The sequence below is a fragment of the Meleagris gallopavo genome, chromosome Z, assembly GCF_905368555.1.
Source record: "Meleagris gallopavo chromosome Z, MGAL_WU_HG_1.1, whole genome shotgun sequence".
In the NCBI taxonomy this organism is placed as follows: domain Eukaryota; kingdom Metazoa; phylum Chordata; class Aves; order Galliformes; family Phasianidae; genus Meleagris; species Meleagris gallopavo.
In genome coordinates this window covers 37889081-37907471 of record NC_139435.1, presented here as the reverse complement: position 1 = coordinate 37907471, position 18391 = coordinate 37889081, and the positions used below count along the sequence as shown (strand labels likewise).

Below are 18391 nucleotides of genomic sequence, written 5' to 3'. Positions count from 1 at the left end.
CCATCAGACTCAACTCCATTGCTCGAGCAGGACCACTCAGAGCAGGATGCCCAGGCCCATGTCAGGCAGCCTTTGGCTACCCCCCAGCCTCTGGGCAGCCTGTGCTAGTGATCCATCATCCTGACAGCAGAGAAGTGCTTCCTGGTGCTCGGAAAGAGCATCCTGTTTTCCAGTTTGTGCTCACTACCACTTTCCCTGGCTCCATCTCCTTTGCATATTTCCCTTTGGGTATTTATAGGTCCCAAGATTCTTCCAGGCTGAACAGCCCCCACTCTCCCAGTCTCTCCTCAAAGGAGAGGCACTTTAGTCTCTTCATCACCTTCGTGGCTCTCTGCTGGACTTATTCCAGCAAGGCCATGACTCTCTTGTACCAGAACTGGACATGGAACAGTAGGTGTGGTTTCACTAGCGCTGAGGGGAAGGATCACCTCTCTTAACCTGTTGGCAGTGCTCTGCCTAACGCAGCCAAGAATACTATTAGCCTTCTTGCACACTGCTGGCTCACCTTCAACTTGGTGGCCACCAGGATTCTCAGGGCCTTTTCTGCAGAGACACTTTCCAGTGAGGTGGCCCCCAGCAAATACGTGTACATGAGACCATTCCTCCCCAGGTAGAGGACTCTCAATTTTTCCTCGTTGAATACAGTGAGATTCTTGTCAGCCCCCTTTTCCAGCCTGTCAAGGTCCATCTGAATGGCAGCATTGTTCTCTGGTACACCAGTCCCTCCCCCAGTCTCATGCCATCTACAAATTTGCTGAAGGTGCACTCTAACCCCAAATTCAGAACATTAACAAAGATGTTAAACAGGACTCAATCCAATATTGTTTCTGGGGTACACCCCTTATTACTGGCCTCCAATTAAACTTTGCACTACTGGTCACCACCCGTGGGTGCAGAATTTCAGCCAGCTTTTGATCCACCTCACTATATGCTTATCCAGACTATACCTCATCAGCTTCTCTAGTGGAACCTACAGCAGACGAGGTTGAAAACGTTAGTGAAGTTCAGGACAATACTCATGGCTCCCCAGGATCCATCAGCTCAGTCAGGCATGATTTCCTGTTGGTGAGTCCATGCTAACTACCAATGATTTTCTTTTGCTTCATGTGCCTATAAATGGTTTTCAGGATGAGCTTTCCATCTTCTTCCCAAGATTCAGGCAAGGATGATTCTCACTGGGTCCTCCTTGCCCTTTTTTATGACTTTTTTTCTCATCCAGTCTTCAGGCACTTCTAGTTTTCACAGTCAAGCAACAATAATAGAATGGCATCCTAATGGCATCAGCCATGTTCTGCAGCACTCACAGGTGAACTTGCAAATCATAGAATCATAGAATAGCCTAGGTTGAAAAGGACCACAGTGATCATCTAGTTTCAACCCCCCTGCTATATGCAGGGTCACCAACCACTAGACCAGGCTGTCCAGAGCCACATCCAGCCTGGCCTTGAATGCCTCCAGGGATGGGGCATCCACGACCTCCTTGGGCAACCTGTTCCAGTGTGTCACCCCCCTCGGTGTGAAAAACTTCCTCCTAATATCTAACCCAAACCTCCTGTGTCAGTTTAAAACCATTCCCCCTTGTCCTATCACTATCAGCCTCATAAACAGCTGTTCCCCCTCCTGTTTATGTGCTCCCTTCAAGTATTGGAAGGTCACAGTGACATCTCTCTGGAGCCTTCTCGTTTCCCAGCTGAACAATCCCATTTCCCTCAACCTTTCTTTATAGGAGAGATGCTCCAGCCCTCTGATCATCTTAGTGGCCCTCCTCTGGACCTGCTCCAAGTGCTCCATATCCTTCTTGTGTTCGGGGCTGTTGGTTTGGATGCAGTACTACAGGTGGGGCTTCATGATGTCTAGTTCACTCAAGTATTCTCACCTAGGTTCCTCCCTGGGCACCGTGTTGTATTTTTTTTATTATTTTTCCCTTTCCCAACCCACTCTCTTCCCTCCTTAGATTAGGGACTTCTATATTACAAACTAAATAGAATGCTAGCAACTCCTTTTGTGAAATCATAAACACCACATTTTGCTTTTCCAAAATATCTGCCCATGTGATTTAAAAAAAATCATTGCCAAAATGTTCAACAGAATTCAGAAGAAGCAAAGAGGTTCCCCTTTGGCTCAGTGGATCAGCCACATACAGCCATTCTAGCGTTTTTTCTTTTTTGTCACTACACAGGAAACTGTGCCTGCTAATGAAAATAGGAGGCTCGGAGGCTTTTGGAGCACAGAATCATTTATTAACTTTCAAGCCACAGTTACTGTTGAAAATAAGTCTACAAAACTCTGTAGGAAGCTGAGTTCTAATTAAATGTTAAATAGCTTTAATATAAGACTTGAATTAAATCTTCATGAATGGCATGAAAAGCATCCTTAAAGCCTATTGTGCAGTCTTTTTTTCCTTGGTAGTTGTAGGAAATATTTTCAGAAAAATAATAGGTGAGGGAAACATTACTAAGGAAAAAGGATGATACTGGAGTCTAAAATTCGAAGACATACTATGCATGGAGTTCTCACCCTTTTGCCACAAAAAGCTTCAAACACACTGGTGCTTCACAGCATGTTGTGAAACATTTTATTTTCTTCACCCACTTTATTTAATTACTTTGAGTTACATTACATTGACAAAAATTTCCTAACAGCAGTCATAAAATGATGACAAGAGGAAGTCGCCCCTTGCCCCTATCCCCTGACTTGCTGTGAGATTTCACACAGAAAGGAGCAGTCCATCATCAGCATTATTAGATTATTACTACTGTATTAGTGTTAATAAAACAAAAAGACTCAATTCTTTACCAGAAACATAGCAGTCTGAAATCAGTTGTGGTCATACTGAATGTTATAATATGATCAGAGAGCCTTTATGTAATTTAAAATAGGAAGCCAGTATCAAAATACATTAATTGGCACCAAATTCACAGGCCAAGAAGGAAAAGTAACCCAAGTAGAGTATTACACAGAAGATCTTCCGAAGTATCGAAGTCTGGAATAAGCCATAAGATTCAAGCAAGAAAAATAGACCTAAAGTATGATGTACTGTCTGGAATAATCAGAAGTCAAGACTTTCACTTACAGCAGCTGGGCAGAATCCCACATACAGAAGGTGACAGAACTGAAACAACAAGAAGGCAAAGAAAATACTTGGAGAGGAAAGACACTTTGGACTAAGAAGTCAGTGCAGAGAAAGTCACAGATTAATTGAGTGGAATACAGCAATCCAATTTGGCACAAGGGCAGCAAATTAAAGCAGGTTTTTGGTAGGAGCATCAATATGCACACTCAATGTAAGGATACAAAATTAATAAACTGAAGAAGTTTAAAATAAGTTTCTCTATGCAGTTCATATTATATACTGATTTAATTGTAAGTCCATGCATCTTAGATCTCGACCAGTAAGTAGAAATACGAAAAAAGACCCATTCACTAGTGTACTACTGCATGGGACTGTCCTAGCAACTCATGATGGAAGCAAAGTTTTGAACACAGTGGCTGGAAGTTCAGAAACTAGATATTAACTCCTGAAAACTACTACTGTAATATCTGATAAACTAACTAGATACCCTTAGAGAACACTTAATGTTAGTTTGCCACTCACTGTGCAGTCATATAGTCTGTGTAAAGCTCTACAGAAAACTTATAAGAAATTCTGCCTTTACTTACTGATAACAAGGTATATTTGAAGAAGTCATTTTCTAACTAGCAACAAGAGACAGGTGAGTTTTTTTTTTTTTTTCCAAATGGTAGAAATGATTCCTATTCTGGGTTTATGTATAATTAAAGAATGACTAATTTCAACTGAGCATTGTAGTGGCATGTCTACATCCAGAACTGAGATCCATAGCACCTGCTTTAACTACACATTAAGACTACTGCTTTGCAAATTTTGGTTCCAATCTTGATCAGTCTAACAATCTTCAACTTCAGATAGGAGCCAAGGCTGCCAAGCCCTTGCAAAATTGGGCCTTAATTCTATGCAGATAACTACAATAGCTACTGGAACTACAAGAATATGTAATTTGTGCGCTGTGGCTGTGCATAAGCACAGTAATTTTCAAACACTTCAGCTTTTATTTCACAGATGTGCAGCGTGGCTCTAACCCATGTGCATTTATGACTGATGCATCTGCATGAAGCTTCTCATGAATGTTGCAAGCTTCTGAACATCTTCTACAGTCACTGCATTATACAAAGAGGCACGGATTCCTCCCACTGATCTGAATTGAAAACAGGAGAGATAAAAAAAAAAGACGAGTTTTGTATATGCCACGAAAAGACAAATACCATTTCCAGTTACTTTTCCCCAACCAAACAGAAAGAAGTTCATATTTTATATGAATGAGAGGCAAAAATTTACTCAAGGTAAGCAGGCAACCTAAAGTTAGGTTAGTATTATTAGTTATTACAGCTTTAGTATTTATTAGTTATTACAGCTTTAAGCTGTAGCTTCATGACATAAAAAAAAATCTAACTTTTTTAAATCCACAAACACCACTGTAAACACGGGAAGGAATTCTTTCCATCAGCTAAATAAGTAATGTAATGGAGACTTTATGCAATGACAGAATTTGACAAAATGTCACCTTCTTTGGCATTTGAACAGAGACAAGAAAGATTAATCAAGCTAGAGAAGAAGGCAGAATTAACAAGAAAGCTGTGGCCCATCACATGTAAACTATAGTTGGTTCACCACCAGTTTTTAATTACAGTCTCAAGACTGCAATTCCCAGTGCTCCCAAACCAATATGAAAAACAGCTTGTAAGCAAGAAATGCTGGTAAGTCAATACACAATGCCTGCTGCTATATCACTGTAATAATTTTTTATTCTGCATGGCAAGGGGATTCATCTCAGTGTAGCACTTACCGATGTCCTTTCAGAGATATCATGTTAAGTTCCACAGCTTTCTCAAGAAATTTCTTTTCCAGGGCTTCATCACCATTGATACTACCAATGCGGAAGGGGATGTTCATTCTGCTTCGGTTCTTCTTCTCCACTGGACATCTAGAAAAGTTGCAAAATTAATGTTTATCCTACTTTTTCCTAAATTTACATTTTCAATTATAAATAACTTCAGAAAGTGAATAATTGCATCCAGCTCAAAAGTCATTGTTCCATAACTAAAGCAGTAATTACTTTCTGTGAAAGAAAGCAAACTTCCTTTTTTCAACCAAGTATAATTATGATAAGAAGGCCTTTCTGACATACCCAAAATTGTCTCTGACAGACACTTTTATTCTACTGGCCACAAGTGCTACTAGAATTGAGTTTGACCCACCTAAACAGGGGTAAAACAAATAAACAAACAAACAAAAACCCCACCACAGTATAAAGAAGCTTCCACTGGAGACTTTAATTAATAGTTTCAGTCCCGCTTCTCAATGTCTTATTTGGTGTTATTAAGAATCATGAACACAGAGAGGAGAGTGAACTAACTCTAGAACAAACTTTACGTTACATACATGGCCACAATATATTCCTTTAATCAAAAGTAGAAGATTTAAGATGCATATAAAGCAAAATTACTCTTCATTTTTTTGTGTGTTTGTTTTATGGATTCTGTTTCATTTGTAATTTCTGTGGACAGAAAAAATACGGCAAGGCAAAAGGTAAGGGGAAATGGAGGGAAGCATTTAATATTTAAATACTTCTCCTTAGTACTTCTGGTTACAAAAGAGATATGAAGCCATGGTATTTTCCAAAATTGTGATGCAAATTCTTCCATAAATTCACAAGGAAATATTTTTTATTATTCTATTTGACATACGGTTGTGAGTTGAGTGTAGACTGTATTGTTTTTTGTAGGCAGCAGGGGTGTTGGGTTCTCCATTGGTTCCTTTGTGCAAATTAAATAGCAACTGATCATAATATTAACACATGTAAGTTCCCTGTGCTAGCTGTAACCAGGAAAACACTCTTTCAAAAGGCCTAAGCTTGTAAGGATTCTCACATTTAGATATATATGGGTATGCTCCATTTAAGACGACCCATTTCCTATCAGGCAATCTAACACAACTCCATGCAAGCTGTTAGTGCAGAGACTTTAGAAAGCAACAAACTGCAAATGGCATACAGCACTTTGTGGAACAGTCTTGATTCACAAAAAGCTTGTCACACCTCTTGTTCAGTGAAGCATGCCACAGACTAGGTGGTACATTACACCTAGGAAGGCACCTTCAGATAAGAACGGATAAGAATGGATCTATGACTAAAAAATTGACTTGAACTGAGTTGCTAGGGAAGATGCATACAGATCACTTAATGAAGTTTGCGTTGCTTTCCTTATTTGCCAGTTCAGCATCCCACTTGCACTGCATTTGTCTATTGAGTCCTATAGGCCAACTTGCCAAAACTACGGATTTTTTATTTGCCATAAAATATTTTTTCAAAGCTTGGTTTGCTCACTGAGGTTTATGAAAAAGGATTTTAATAAAGTAGGATCACAATTCTAATGTTCCCATCATGAAAATGGATAAGCAGAATGCACTGAATATTATGAACTATATCTTTGCCAATTAAGGTTGAGGCCAACTTAAATTTAAAATCCAAATTTAATTTCTCTATCCTGTATCTATATCTATATATAACTTTTGACTCTAAAATTAATTAGATCCCAAATTTTGACTTCATACTGTAGGCAAAGGAAAATATTTTGCACTCTATTATCTGATAGTTTTTGAACTTATGAGTATTGAAATCATTGTTGGTTTTTACAGCACCAAGATTTAACTACACGTTTTGGGTCCTGTCAGGAAAAAAGCCTCGCATCCATACACAAAAAACAAACTGTCAAGTCTGTTTTTAAATAACATCAAAAACAGCTGAAAACAAAATACTTCCTTTATGCACAGATTACATTTTGAATAATTCAGCAAGTGTTACAGAATTGGCTACAATTAATACAGATACTCTTCCTGAGTGTTCAAAAAAAAAAAAAAAGCAAAAAAAAAAAAAAAAAAAAAAGAAAGCAGAGGTTTTGATTTCTGAAGAGATGGTTAGAAAGGATATGATGCAGAATTCCTCTTATCAGCTTCTTACCAGCCACCTTCTCAGTTTTGGCCTGTAATTCTCAAAAATACAGTAAGCATACAAACAGTTGCAACCTGCTTTCAGTACACATATCTCCTAGGCTCCTGCATTTTATTAAGGGCTTTTCAAGCAATTTGTATAGGATAATAGGAAATAACATTCTACTAGAACGAAACTCACTCTTGGAGAGTTACCAAGTGAATTATTTGCATAAATAATCTCTAAGATTTTAGGATTCCTCAATTTCAGTATATTGAAAAAGTAACTTAAAAATTAACTTAAAGTTATGCCTTAAGTTTAGCCGTCCAACAAATTTTTAAAGGAAGGGGAAAATACACAACTTACACATAGAATCCGTTAGATTTATCTATAATATCATAAATCATTTGTGATTTGATTAAACTAAGTTTGTCCATAGCTGCAGCTCCACCATTGTTCTTTATCCACTCCAGTACCAGTCCCATGATATAGATACTGCAACAAAAGTAAACATTTTTTTTTTTTTTTAAATTTGACTGAAAAAATAAAAACAGTCATGAATAACAGTACACTTAAGTTTTAACTGTGAGATGTTATATTTATTTTTAAGGTATGAGACCCGTTTAGCTGCTCTACCCAAGATGTAAGAACGAACCTCAAATCTAAATGAAGTAAGAATGCCAGAAATCTAATCCTGAACAGTGATGTTTGATGAAACAAATAATTAATGTATTACATTTAATTATTCATTACCATTCAAGTTTAAGCAGAGTCCTGGCAGCATACTGAAATCACATGTCTAGAGACCAAGGATTTCAATGTCAGTTACGCAGTGCAACATTAAAAAAAAAAAAAAAAAAAAAGTCCCTAAGGCCTTTTGCCTTTGTGCTTTTGCTATAAAACTCAGCTTGTTCAAGTTCAGACATTCCCACAACTACAACATTTTGCATAATAAACTGCTCACAAGTTTTTATGGCGCCTTTCCAACAGATTTGCTTTTATTTTATCCCTTCATTACAGATTCCAAGGGAGTATTCAGAGAACATTACCCTGCAAGTTCCCCTAACACAAGTCTAACAGGAGTTTGTTTTAAACTTCACTCCTTTCAATTTCTCAGGGGATGCTAGTCTCAAATCTTTGAACGCTTCAGAAAGACCATAGAATAAATCAGGTTACAGGCTGCCTTTTACAAATACACCTTATAGATTTGAGAGCACAGCCTTGCTACATTTATGACAGCAGGTTGCCAACAGCCCCAGCATAAAGAATTTAAATGTAGAATTGCCTAGGCCCCTGGCAGGTACACAGGGCCACATTCATCTCTTGCTTTCATTTCTTCAAGTGAAAATTTTGGACAAGTAAGGTTTAAAGAAGTTAGGCCTGGAATCATCCACAAAGGTCAGCCAGATTAAACCCTTAATTCATGTCACATGTCAGCCAAAATAATATTTCAGGTGCAATTTTAAATGCTAAACAAACCCTTGGAGCTTGAAAATTAGTGTTTTGGTTTGGTTTTGTTTTTTTTTTAATAGGAAATACATTGCAAATTTTAGCAAAGTAGATCAGGGTCAAAGAGTTAAGCACTAACACCACTGGCATCCTTTACATTTAATTTAACATCCTGCTGAAGTAGCTGCTGTATATTCTGTTAATATTTCCTGCCTCTTTTGCCACAAACCACAAGAGGGTGCGAGAAAAGGAGGAGAGGAAAAAAAGAAGTTTTGTCAAACCCTTATAAAAACTGGAACAGGCATTTAGAATCAAGCCAAATAGACATACACCGTGCCAACGTTTCTGTCTGCATTACATTTTGGATTCTGGAGCACACTCCACTTAAGTCTGCAGCACCAAGTGAAATGAAGCAAGGCAGTCAGAAAGGAGAAAGGTTGTTAGGTTAACTTTATTTTCCATTCTTTTAGTTTCCCATTATTCTATTAGTGTTCTTGAAAGACACTGAATTGCAGCTAAAGCTGCATTTGCTTTTTAGAGTTTATTCACAATGGTTAAAATTAAATAAAAGACTGCAAAACTTAATTTTGGTTTTGCTTTTCAAATCAGAGATGCAGCATTGCTGAAGTGTTGAGAACTTTGTTTCTTTAAATGGAAATAGCTTTGTACTTGGAAAACATGAATGGCTGGATTTGAAACCCAGCATGCGCAATGCAAGCAGATGGTGTCCAAAACAATATGCATGACTTGGCAGTCAGAAAATAATCAATCATGAGAGAGAGGCTTTATCAATTGTTGAAGAAAGTGCTCATACTCCCTGTGTATTGCAGACAGGAAGAGAATAATCTGGCAAATTTAGGTTAATTTTTCTCTTAAATGCAAATCCTAATGATATTGGCTATACTCAGCCAGTAAGGCAGTCTTCAGATGGCTGCAGGAATACATCATTACTGTACTGCCCACTCTACAGTGGCCATACTGCTTTGGAAAATTCCAGTTGTGCACCAGAATATGAAATAAACATATAGCTACAGGATTTACTTTTCCTTTTGATAAATTAAGATAAACAATATGTCTGTGGCTTTCCACTAATACACACCTTACACACCACATTGTGAGAAACATAGATTCAGTAACATAATCTGTACCTCAAAATTTTACTGAATTTAAATTAGACAGGTATTAAGGTAGACTTTATGTGCAGGAGTCATTGTAATTCATTTTGATACACTGTATATGAAATCTGCTGGATACAATTAGGTATTGTAACTTCACAAACTCTGGCTTGTATTAAATGAAGTCTAAGAGCTGCAGTTAAATTCTCAGTCATTCTCAGCATGAAACAGAATTTCCTGTTGATCAGAGATGATGCAAATTTTGAAAAAAAGAAGTAGTTATTTGTTGATATATTGCAAAAATACTTTTTAGAAAAGGAAGTGTCTAACTTCAGATTTTATTTTTTGAAAAGCATCTGTTTTAGTAGGCATTGGTATAGTATTTTTAATTATTTCAGTTTAGAAGTGTCAATATATTAAGTAGGGGTAAATATTACTAATTTAATGCCTAAGCATAACTGTAGCAAAGTATCATCTAACTAGGTATCAGAAGCTAAGAGACACTGCTTTTAAAAGAGCAAGCAATAGTCTGTTTCACCTCATGCATACATGAATTCCCTGATAACATGACTATTTTATGATCTTGACTGCTACCAACAATTACAAAGATTGACCAATTTTATTTTTTAATCCCAAGTCAAGCACTGAGGTAATACCTAAAGAAATATGGAAAGTCTCATTAGGGAAGAAGATAAAGGAATGACTAAACTACCCTTTTTAAAACTCTTCTCTAGTTTCATTTCAAAACTCACTGCAGTGAGTGATTTAGTTAGAACTAGAAATATTCCAAGAAATTTTAAAAAATATCTCATATTTTATATTTTTAAAACATTTAATAATGATAACACCATTTATTATTTCCTAGCATGAAGGCAGAAATGGATATAGAGGTCTAATTGCTGACAGTGGTCTCAGGCAGAAATTAAATGAAGTCTAATGAGCATTCAAGCAGCAAGACTAAATGCCCCAGTTACCTACTCACAGTCTTAGAAGCATTAGAATTGTAACAGCTCAAGTCATGTTTGTTTAAGCCAAAGAACTAGATCCTAAAATTTCTATGATGAAATTATGGCACACTATTTGGCACACAGTATTTAATTCTAAAAATATTACATCCTTTATGTCTGAATCCCATTCATTGGGCAGCAAGGCCTACTACAATCACTTTAGATATTTTCAGCAAAATCACATGAAATCCTTTAGCACCTCAGTTACTTGAAGACCAGCAACACTCTTCTCTGAAACTCTTTTTTCCACTAAGCATAGCAGATGATAATGCAGTCATTTCCCGAATAACAAATATTAAAAAGCTGGGTAAGTTACCTGTAGCATGGAGGAGTGTTATATAAAGAGCCATTCACTGCTTGTGTTTTGTAATCCATTACTACAGGGCATTCCTTCAGTGCAAATCCCAGCAAGTCCTCACGTACTATTACAACAGTAACTCCAGCACAGCCAACATTCTTCTGAGCACCAGCAAAAATCACACCAAACTAACAGAAAGAAAGGAAGGAATCACAACATACATCCACAGTTGATTTTAACTGAATAAGAAACCAGTATTTTTTATACAGAATTATACAACTGAACAGCTTGGAGAACATGTCATAAGTAAGCTGCAGGTCAAGGACATGCCAGCAGTTCTAATTTCAAGGTGCACTTCCAGCTATAATAGTTATCCCATGCGTATCTTCCATCAACAGGTTTTCCAGTAATTTGCTAAATACTTAATAGCCACAAATGATTCTCAAGGCAACTTGTCCCCATTTACACATTACTGCAAGCAAAATCTGCGAAAAACTTTTAGACAAAACTATTTTCAACCAATTTGGTATTTCACGAGAGGCATCATATAATCCACCTGCTCAAGGGAAAGCAAAACAGGGAAAAAAAAAAAAAAAAAAAAAAAACAGTTGAAGATGAAAGTACTAGTAATTCCCACTTCTCCCAAGTCCTACTCCTTCCATCCTTCACCCCCTCCTTAACTGCACTGTACCTTGGAAACATCCACAGGTCTTGACAGGAAATTTGATGACATATCACAAACCAAGACTGCTCCTTTGACATCAGGTACAAAGTCAAACTCCACACCATGAACAGTCTCATTTGCACAGTAGTACACATACGATGCATCTGGAGTGAGATTCCAAGTGCCTGGGTCAGGAATGTCTAAGACAGACAGAAAGAATACCAAAGGTCACTACACAAATGTAATTTTCCTGGCACGCAGTTTTAAGGCTAGACCCTCAAGTATAAACCCAGAATGATTTTGCAGCCTGAAGTGAAAAGCTGCACTGTAGCTTCATGGTAAGGTATCCACAGAAGAAATATACCAGTACATCCCCAGTATTCTGTAGTGGGCGATCATCAGGCTTACAAACCTTCATCTGACTTTCAGTCCTTTTTTCTTAAGGAATCTTCATCAGGCGAAATCTTCTACATGTCTTTGAAACTACTGAAGCATCCAAATTCTTACTGGTAAAGTTATTGGAATCTCTGTTTACATAAACCCCTAGAAGCATTTTTAGACCTGTTCAAAGTAAGTATGCGTTCAGCTGTCTCCTATCTAAACCTTGTAAGAGATCTACAAAACTAAGATCTGACTCAGTCAATAGGCCATACACTGGCATGCCCAAACAGAACAGATTTTGCATAGAACAAATGGTTTTTCCTCTTTTCTCCTCTTCTCCAAAAGATGGGGGGAATATATGCTGCTACTGCCTCTCCCATTATTTATTCCCTCTTACTTTAATTATAGCTGCCAAATACACTCCCCTATAATAAGATGTCATTGGTTTAAATAATTCCTGTGTCTTAGAGGATATAGTAACCTGGAAGATTATATAAATGATAATCTGGGCACCAACTGGTTTGGGGAATATTCTTTGTCTTCCCCATTGCCATTCTTTTGACTTTAAATTATGTATCATGGACCAGAGAAACGAAATAAAAGCACAATTAACAGAATTAAAGAATTTAGGTATCCCCAGTCCAATAATTATTTATTTATAACCAGTGACTACTTAAAGCATACATGTAAAATGTGCTGAAACAGATTTTCTAACAAAAAAGTTACACATAACCTCTCTTCCTTGTACACAGTGGTCATTAAGATTATGTCATGTTCATAAGCTCTATGAGAAGGAGTTAGAAGTGCCTTTCCTATTTCAGAGCTAACTAACAAATGGTCAGGAAATGAGTGCTTGGAAATCCCTGAAAGACCATAACAGAAAGCACATCACCCATCTCCTGGGCCAGTACACATAAGATGCCAAATATACTTCTTAATTTCAGAATAATTTATTACTGAATGCATAAGAAATTGAATTACGTCAGAATATATTTGCAAATACCTTAAAATCAAAGTTAAAAAATAAACTTAGACAGCCCACATTATTTCCCTGTCTGCTTCCTACCGCTCAAGTTCTGGAACCCAGTCACTCTCGTCTCAGAATGCTTGCCTGGTGGAGACCATTAGGCCACCCATCTCCCAGTCATGGATGTCGAGACATGCAGCAGACAGTTTTTGAGTGCTGGCCAGTCAACCATTTAACTAGTTAACGTTCAATAATGCAATCGCTGAGACAGGCCAATTTTTACAGCAATTCAGAAAAGCAAGCATTCACATCAATAGATGTAATCATCAACTTACTTGTATAGGCTGATAATTTCGGATGAACAATATTCACTTTGGCATACTTCTCTGCTTCTTTAGCAGCTTTTGCTGACCAAGCTCCAGTAACCACATAATCCGCCTGTCTTCCTTCCTTTAAGCCAATCAGGTTTAATGGGACTGCACTGAACTGACCAGATCCACCTCCTTGGAGGAAAATAACTTTGTAGTTTTCTGGTATAATTCTGCAAGCAAGAAATCACCATATTTTATTCCCAAAAGACAAAGGACGCATACCACTTACATACATCTGACTGCAACCCTACAGAGAAGGAGTACTGCTATTTCAGTACATGCTTTTCAAAGAGGTTAAACCAAATCTTGTCAACTGACCTCAAAGCTGGTCTTGAATAACAACCTTAACAGTAGGAATAGTGCTTTATGTTGAATTTAAAAAAAGTTTGCTGGAAATAAGCAAATTTTGACCCAAACAACAACAGCAAATTCACTCCTGAGAAGCTTCTTTCATAATACACACAGGCTCAAACAATATTCCAGCAGTGCTAATGCTCACTTGAAGTTTTGTCTTACAAGCTTACGACATTTCTGAATTGAGATGGCTTCACAACAAAGTTCTTGAAGTACAATTCAGTTTTTAGACTTTGCACGTGCAACCGCATAGTATACTGTATATGTGGAGTAAGTAGAGGAGCTATTTACATCATCACAAAAATTACTTGTTTAAACTACTCATGAAAGCTCTGCTATCAATCACACTGGCTGTGACAAAGAGTCAAGCTTTAAAAAAAACAAAGTATGGTCCTTTCATATAAAACTACTATAAGAATAGAACACTAATTCTAATGCATGATATAAAAACATTAACTCTAATCCATGATCTAAAAATTTTCTATTTAAAACTTTTTAAAGTGTTACAGCACATATGAGAAAGGGGCTCCTGACCAGTCATTCCTTACAGATATTATGTTAGTAAAATCAGATAACGTACAAATCAATAATATACAGATCACCTGCATGCCATCAGAGAACATATTTCTGTTATTTCCACTTATTTCTTAAAACAGATTTCTTAAGAACTAGGCAAATGGAAGACCAATATCCTCTCCATTACTTAATCAGATGCCTATCTAAACAAACCAGGAACCTTCAAGGAAAGGTCTCCACATTTGGCAATTTTAGTGCAACTATCACAAGTTTAATTTAAAAATAGGAAATAATTCACTTACAGTAATTCACGCAGGAGATTTTCAGCTGTATTTAAAATTTTTGAGAAATCCGAAGTCCGATGGCTCATTTCTATGGTAGGGGAAAAAAAAAACATAGCATGGAACAAGACAGAAAAGCATGAATGTGATTTTACCAACTGTGCTAAGCTTTAACATTTTTACACTCACAGACCCAATACCCAAAGGCTTCCAATCCCAGTTCCAACTCCTATTTTTGTTGAGTCCTTCCAAATGCCCACAAAACCCTTACTTTTCAGATTTTGTGCAATTCTGTGCAAATCCTCTCCATTTATATTTGGCAGCTCCATGATCTAACTACTCCCACCAAAAAAAAAAAAAAAAAAAAAAAAAAAAAAAAGTAGGTGAATAAAAATATTCCCTAGGAAGGTGCAAGTTTCTTCACTCTAAAAACATCCTTAATTACTACTTTACTCTGTACTTGCTAAACCAGTACAGGGGGTTGTCTTGTTATTTTATTTCACAAAAATTTAATAGTGCAGTAGTCCTAATTAGAACTTTAGGCTACTAAATTTTAATTTCTTTTATTAAACCATAGTCTTCCTTCCATCTAGGAGAGCAAACAATTTTAACACAAATCCGTATCCTAAAGGGACTGCCATACATGATACATTTAGCAATGAAAAAGTTTCAGAGGGGCAGTAAAATGCTGGGCATGTTTCTGAGACTGAATAATGACTGAGCCATGCAAATAACATAGAGCACCTCATCCTTCTGGCAGAATAGCACAGACTTCCTAAAGGAAAGGACACTAGACATCAAATACGTTTGAACTATTTAGCCAGGTGGTATACAAGATAATGAGTGCATACATACAAGTGTACAGTATGTGTATATCCACATATAGCATTTCACGTAAAAAATGCAGGTAATTTCTTAAAGATCCAGAAATGATAGGGCTTTAATTATGATTAATTAGGCTGAGAGAGCTAGAGCTGTTCAGCCTGGAGAAAAGAAGGCTTTGAGGGACCTTATAGTAGCCTCCCCGTATCTGAAGGAGGTCTACAGGATAGCTGGGGAGGGACATTTTACAAGGGCATGTAGCAACAGGACAGGGGAAACAGTTTTAAACTGGAAGAGGGTAGATTTAGACAAGAAATTAAGAAGAAATTCTTCACTCTGAGGGTGGTGAGACATTGGAACAGGTTGCCCAGAGAAGTTGTGGATGGCCCCTCCCTGAAGGCATTCAAGGCCAGGCTTGATGGGACTTTGAGCATTCCGGTCAAGTGGGAGCTGCCCCTGCCTATAGCAGGGGGGTTGGAACAAGATAATCTTAAAGGTCCCTTCCAACCCAAACCATTCTATGATTAGTTACTTCCATCCATAGTCCTTTATGTTGGATTAGTAAACAGCAACCTGTGGATCGTTCTATAGTCCCCTGAATAAAAAGCAAGGAAAGAACAGTGGTTTACAAAAGGACATGCATAACCAAAATAAGGTATTATAAGCTATTACACAAGAAAATGAAGTATTCAGTTGCAAATATCAATAGTAAGAGCTTTTTTTCTTTTTTAAGAAGTTGAATTAAAATCTAACTCTGAAAATTATACAAAAATTTTAAAGTCTTACTTACCAAGAACACTAATACCAAGTCCTTTGTAGTCCAGCAATTCTTTCTGTGCTGCTAATAATACCTAACAAAACAAAACAAAAATCCACAAATAAATTGAAAATTTTCTAATGTGGAATCCCTAATGTGTCATACATTTACCAGGTGCTCCACAGTGTAGTAACCTAACACTTCTCTAAAGAAATTAACAAAATAATAGACTCCATGTAATTTCATTTTATCTAGTAGCTGAAGGCTTGTCTTAAAATAGCGTGATTAAATCCCATGCTTCATGTAGAGACTTCACATTTCAAGTCATTATTTCAATAGCTGCACTTCCAGATTACTTTAGAATGACTTTTAGGTGCTGAGTGGAACTCCTAAATGCTTACAGAAGGCTTAATGTTCACAAGCGTATTTTTTCTATTCTTATTTCCCCCATCTCGTGTTCTTTCACTCACCTCCCACACACAGGATAACTGAGATATAGAAAGAATCATCAAAAAAGAGCACGTGGCATTTGATACCTCACACTGATTCAATGCCACAAGGCCTGGTTTCATAGAACAAAGTCCTGCACTTCCTGAAGATGCACATTATCGGTTACTGAAAGTTAAGAAAAGAATTAAATGAAAGCTCTGAGGCAACAAAAGTCAGGTTACTTTTAGCAGCCTCGGCAGGCTAATCTACTGCTTTAACCTTTCATTTGCCTTTCTCCCATAGCTCTTACATCTCAACAAAGCAGAATTAGATCCTAACCATCTGTTTCATCATTACTTATGGTTTCAGTAAATTCCTGCATGAGAGGCAAAGTTTTCTTAGCCCCTCCAAATAGACTCAGGAGATGGAAAACCAGGAGAAAAGTCTCCAGAGCAACCGCTGTACACGCACATTTCGGGGTCTGCCAAGATACCACATGCTTTGGGCAGCTGCAGGAGCTTTGCTGACAGGGCCTCTGTGTGATCTGTCAGTTGTAAAGCTGGTCATCAGCAGTTCAACCATGAATAGCTGTGCTGCTTTTCATCTCTGAGATCACAGTATTTTAACAAATGTGTTTCACGCTGCAAACATACCCATGCCAAATGAGAGTTTAAAAAGTTAGAGTGAACTTGCAGAGCATCAGAAAGGGCTCATTAAACTGCTGTGTAAAATCCAGTTCTGTTGGTAGCTTTATTTGATAAGCTGCACACGCCTCACTATAGACATTTATGGTACCTCCTAGTAGGCAAGAAGAGCTCTGTCTTTAGACAGTCTGAGCACCCTGCGTGCTCAGCATCACTTCAAGGTCAAACAAAATGAAACAATTGCGGCAGCACAGTCCATTCCTGCTGCTGTGTTTTTGAAGGTGCTTAAGTAACCAGGCCTTGGAGCACAGCAGGGCCCTCCTTGAACACCCAGTTAACTGTGACAGTGTGACCAACGTTGCTGCAGTCACGGCAACAGCTCCTTTCTGAGCAAGCAGTTCTACCATATGGAGCAACCAATGTCCTTGCAGTATGGTCTATAGGAGACGTCTCCAGGAGGGAACTCGTAAACAAAATTGCTGTAAAACAAGCTGATTTACCTAGTAAAACTGGTAAAGAAATAACATAGACAATAAGTAAGAAAACTATGGAGGAAACCAAGACAAGAAGCATGAACTCTCATGTAATCCAGCATGAGCCACCCCATGCTCCATATGCAACTGGGTAATTTATGGCTGCTGATGCAACTTCCCACGGAGTTGAGTCTCCACTGCACTCATTACCGTTTTTTTTAAACGAAGAGATGGTACCGGGTTGCTATGCCCTCTATCAGCTGATAAGCATCAAACTCGACACGAACACGCGGCGCACCGACGGCACTCCAGCGCTCCACACAGAAGCCGCCTCGGCGCCGGACAACGCCAGCATGTTGCGCTGCAGCGCCGGCGGAGCCACTCTGGGAAAAGGAGCAGCGGCTCACCGGACGGCTGCCCGGATAAAGGAACGGAGAGCTACGCGGTCGACTTTATCGCTCTTTACCTCAGCTTCCCGGCCCTCACTCGGCAGCGGTAGCCCCACAGAGCCACGCCGGGAGCGCGCCCCCCACCTCGCCGCCACATCTGGCGGGTCCCGGCCCCTACTCACAGAGCGCGGCAGCTTCGCCGGCCCAGCGCCGAAGTTAGCCACCTGCCGCCCCCCCTCCATGATGGCGCCGCTCGCCCACCGCCGCTCGCCGCCCCCGGCCGCCGCGCCGGTATAAACCCCCCGCCGCCCCACCGCCGATTGGCTGCTCTCGCTCACACCCTGTGGGAGGGGCCGCTGCCGAACCGCCCCGCCGATTGGCCGCCCGCGGGCGGCGCGGCCACGAGGCGGAGGCGTGATCAGCCGGGAGACGCCCCCGCGCACGCCCCGCGTACGCCCCCGCCTTTCCCC

The 18391-nt window shown here is 38.8% G+C and overlaps 1 protein-coding gene across 3 annotated transcripts; it reads right to left on the bottom strand.

Moving 5' to 3' along the window:
• Positions 1 to 2561: 2561 nt before the first annotated feature.
• PSAT1 (phosphoserine aminotransferase 1) lies at positions 2562 to 18249 on the bottom strand. Of its 3 annotated transcripts, none has more exons than XM_085213542.1 (9): positions 18104 to 18249; positions 16020 to 16080; positions 14429 to 14498; positions 13221 to 13426; positions 11565 to 11737; positions 10892 to 11061; positions 7371 to 7499; positions 4863 to 5000; positions 2562 to 4214 (listed from the first exon to the last, which is right to left on the bottom strand). In XM_085213542.1, exons 1-9 carry the CDS (start codon positions 18161 to 18163, stop codon positions 4109 to 4111), a joined length of 1113 nt encoding a protein of 370 aa, XP_085069668.1. In that variant the 5' UTR covers positions 18164 to 18249; the 3' UTR covers positions 2562 to 4108. The 3 variants fall into 3 exon arrangements, with proteins under 3 accessions (XP_085069668.1, XP_019466072.1, XP_085069667.1); XM_019610527.3 differs by lacking the exon at positions 18104 to 18249 and adding an exon at positions 16523 to 16573; XM_085213541.1 differs by lacking the exon at positions 18104 to 18249 and adding an exon at positions 16457 to 16510.
• Between the last annotated feature and the right edge of the window lie 142 nt (positions 18250 to 18391).

Coding starts and splice junctions, on each gene's coding strand:
- PSAT1 (XM_085213542.1), bottom strand. CDS start 18,163: ATGGAGGGGGGGCGGCAGGTGGCTAACTTCGGCGCTGGGCCGGCGAAG. Junction 16,081..18,103: donor CGGCGAAGCTGCCGCGCTCT/GTGAGTAGGGGC, acceptor TTGTTTTGTTAG/GTATTATTAGCAGCACAGAA. Junction 13,427..14,428: donor AATCTCCTGCGTGAATTACT/GTAAGTGAATTA, acceptor TCTTGCTTGCAG/AATTATACCAGAAAACTACA.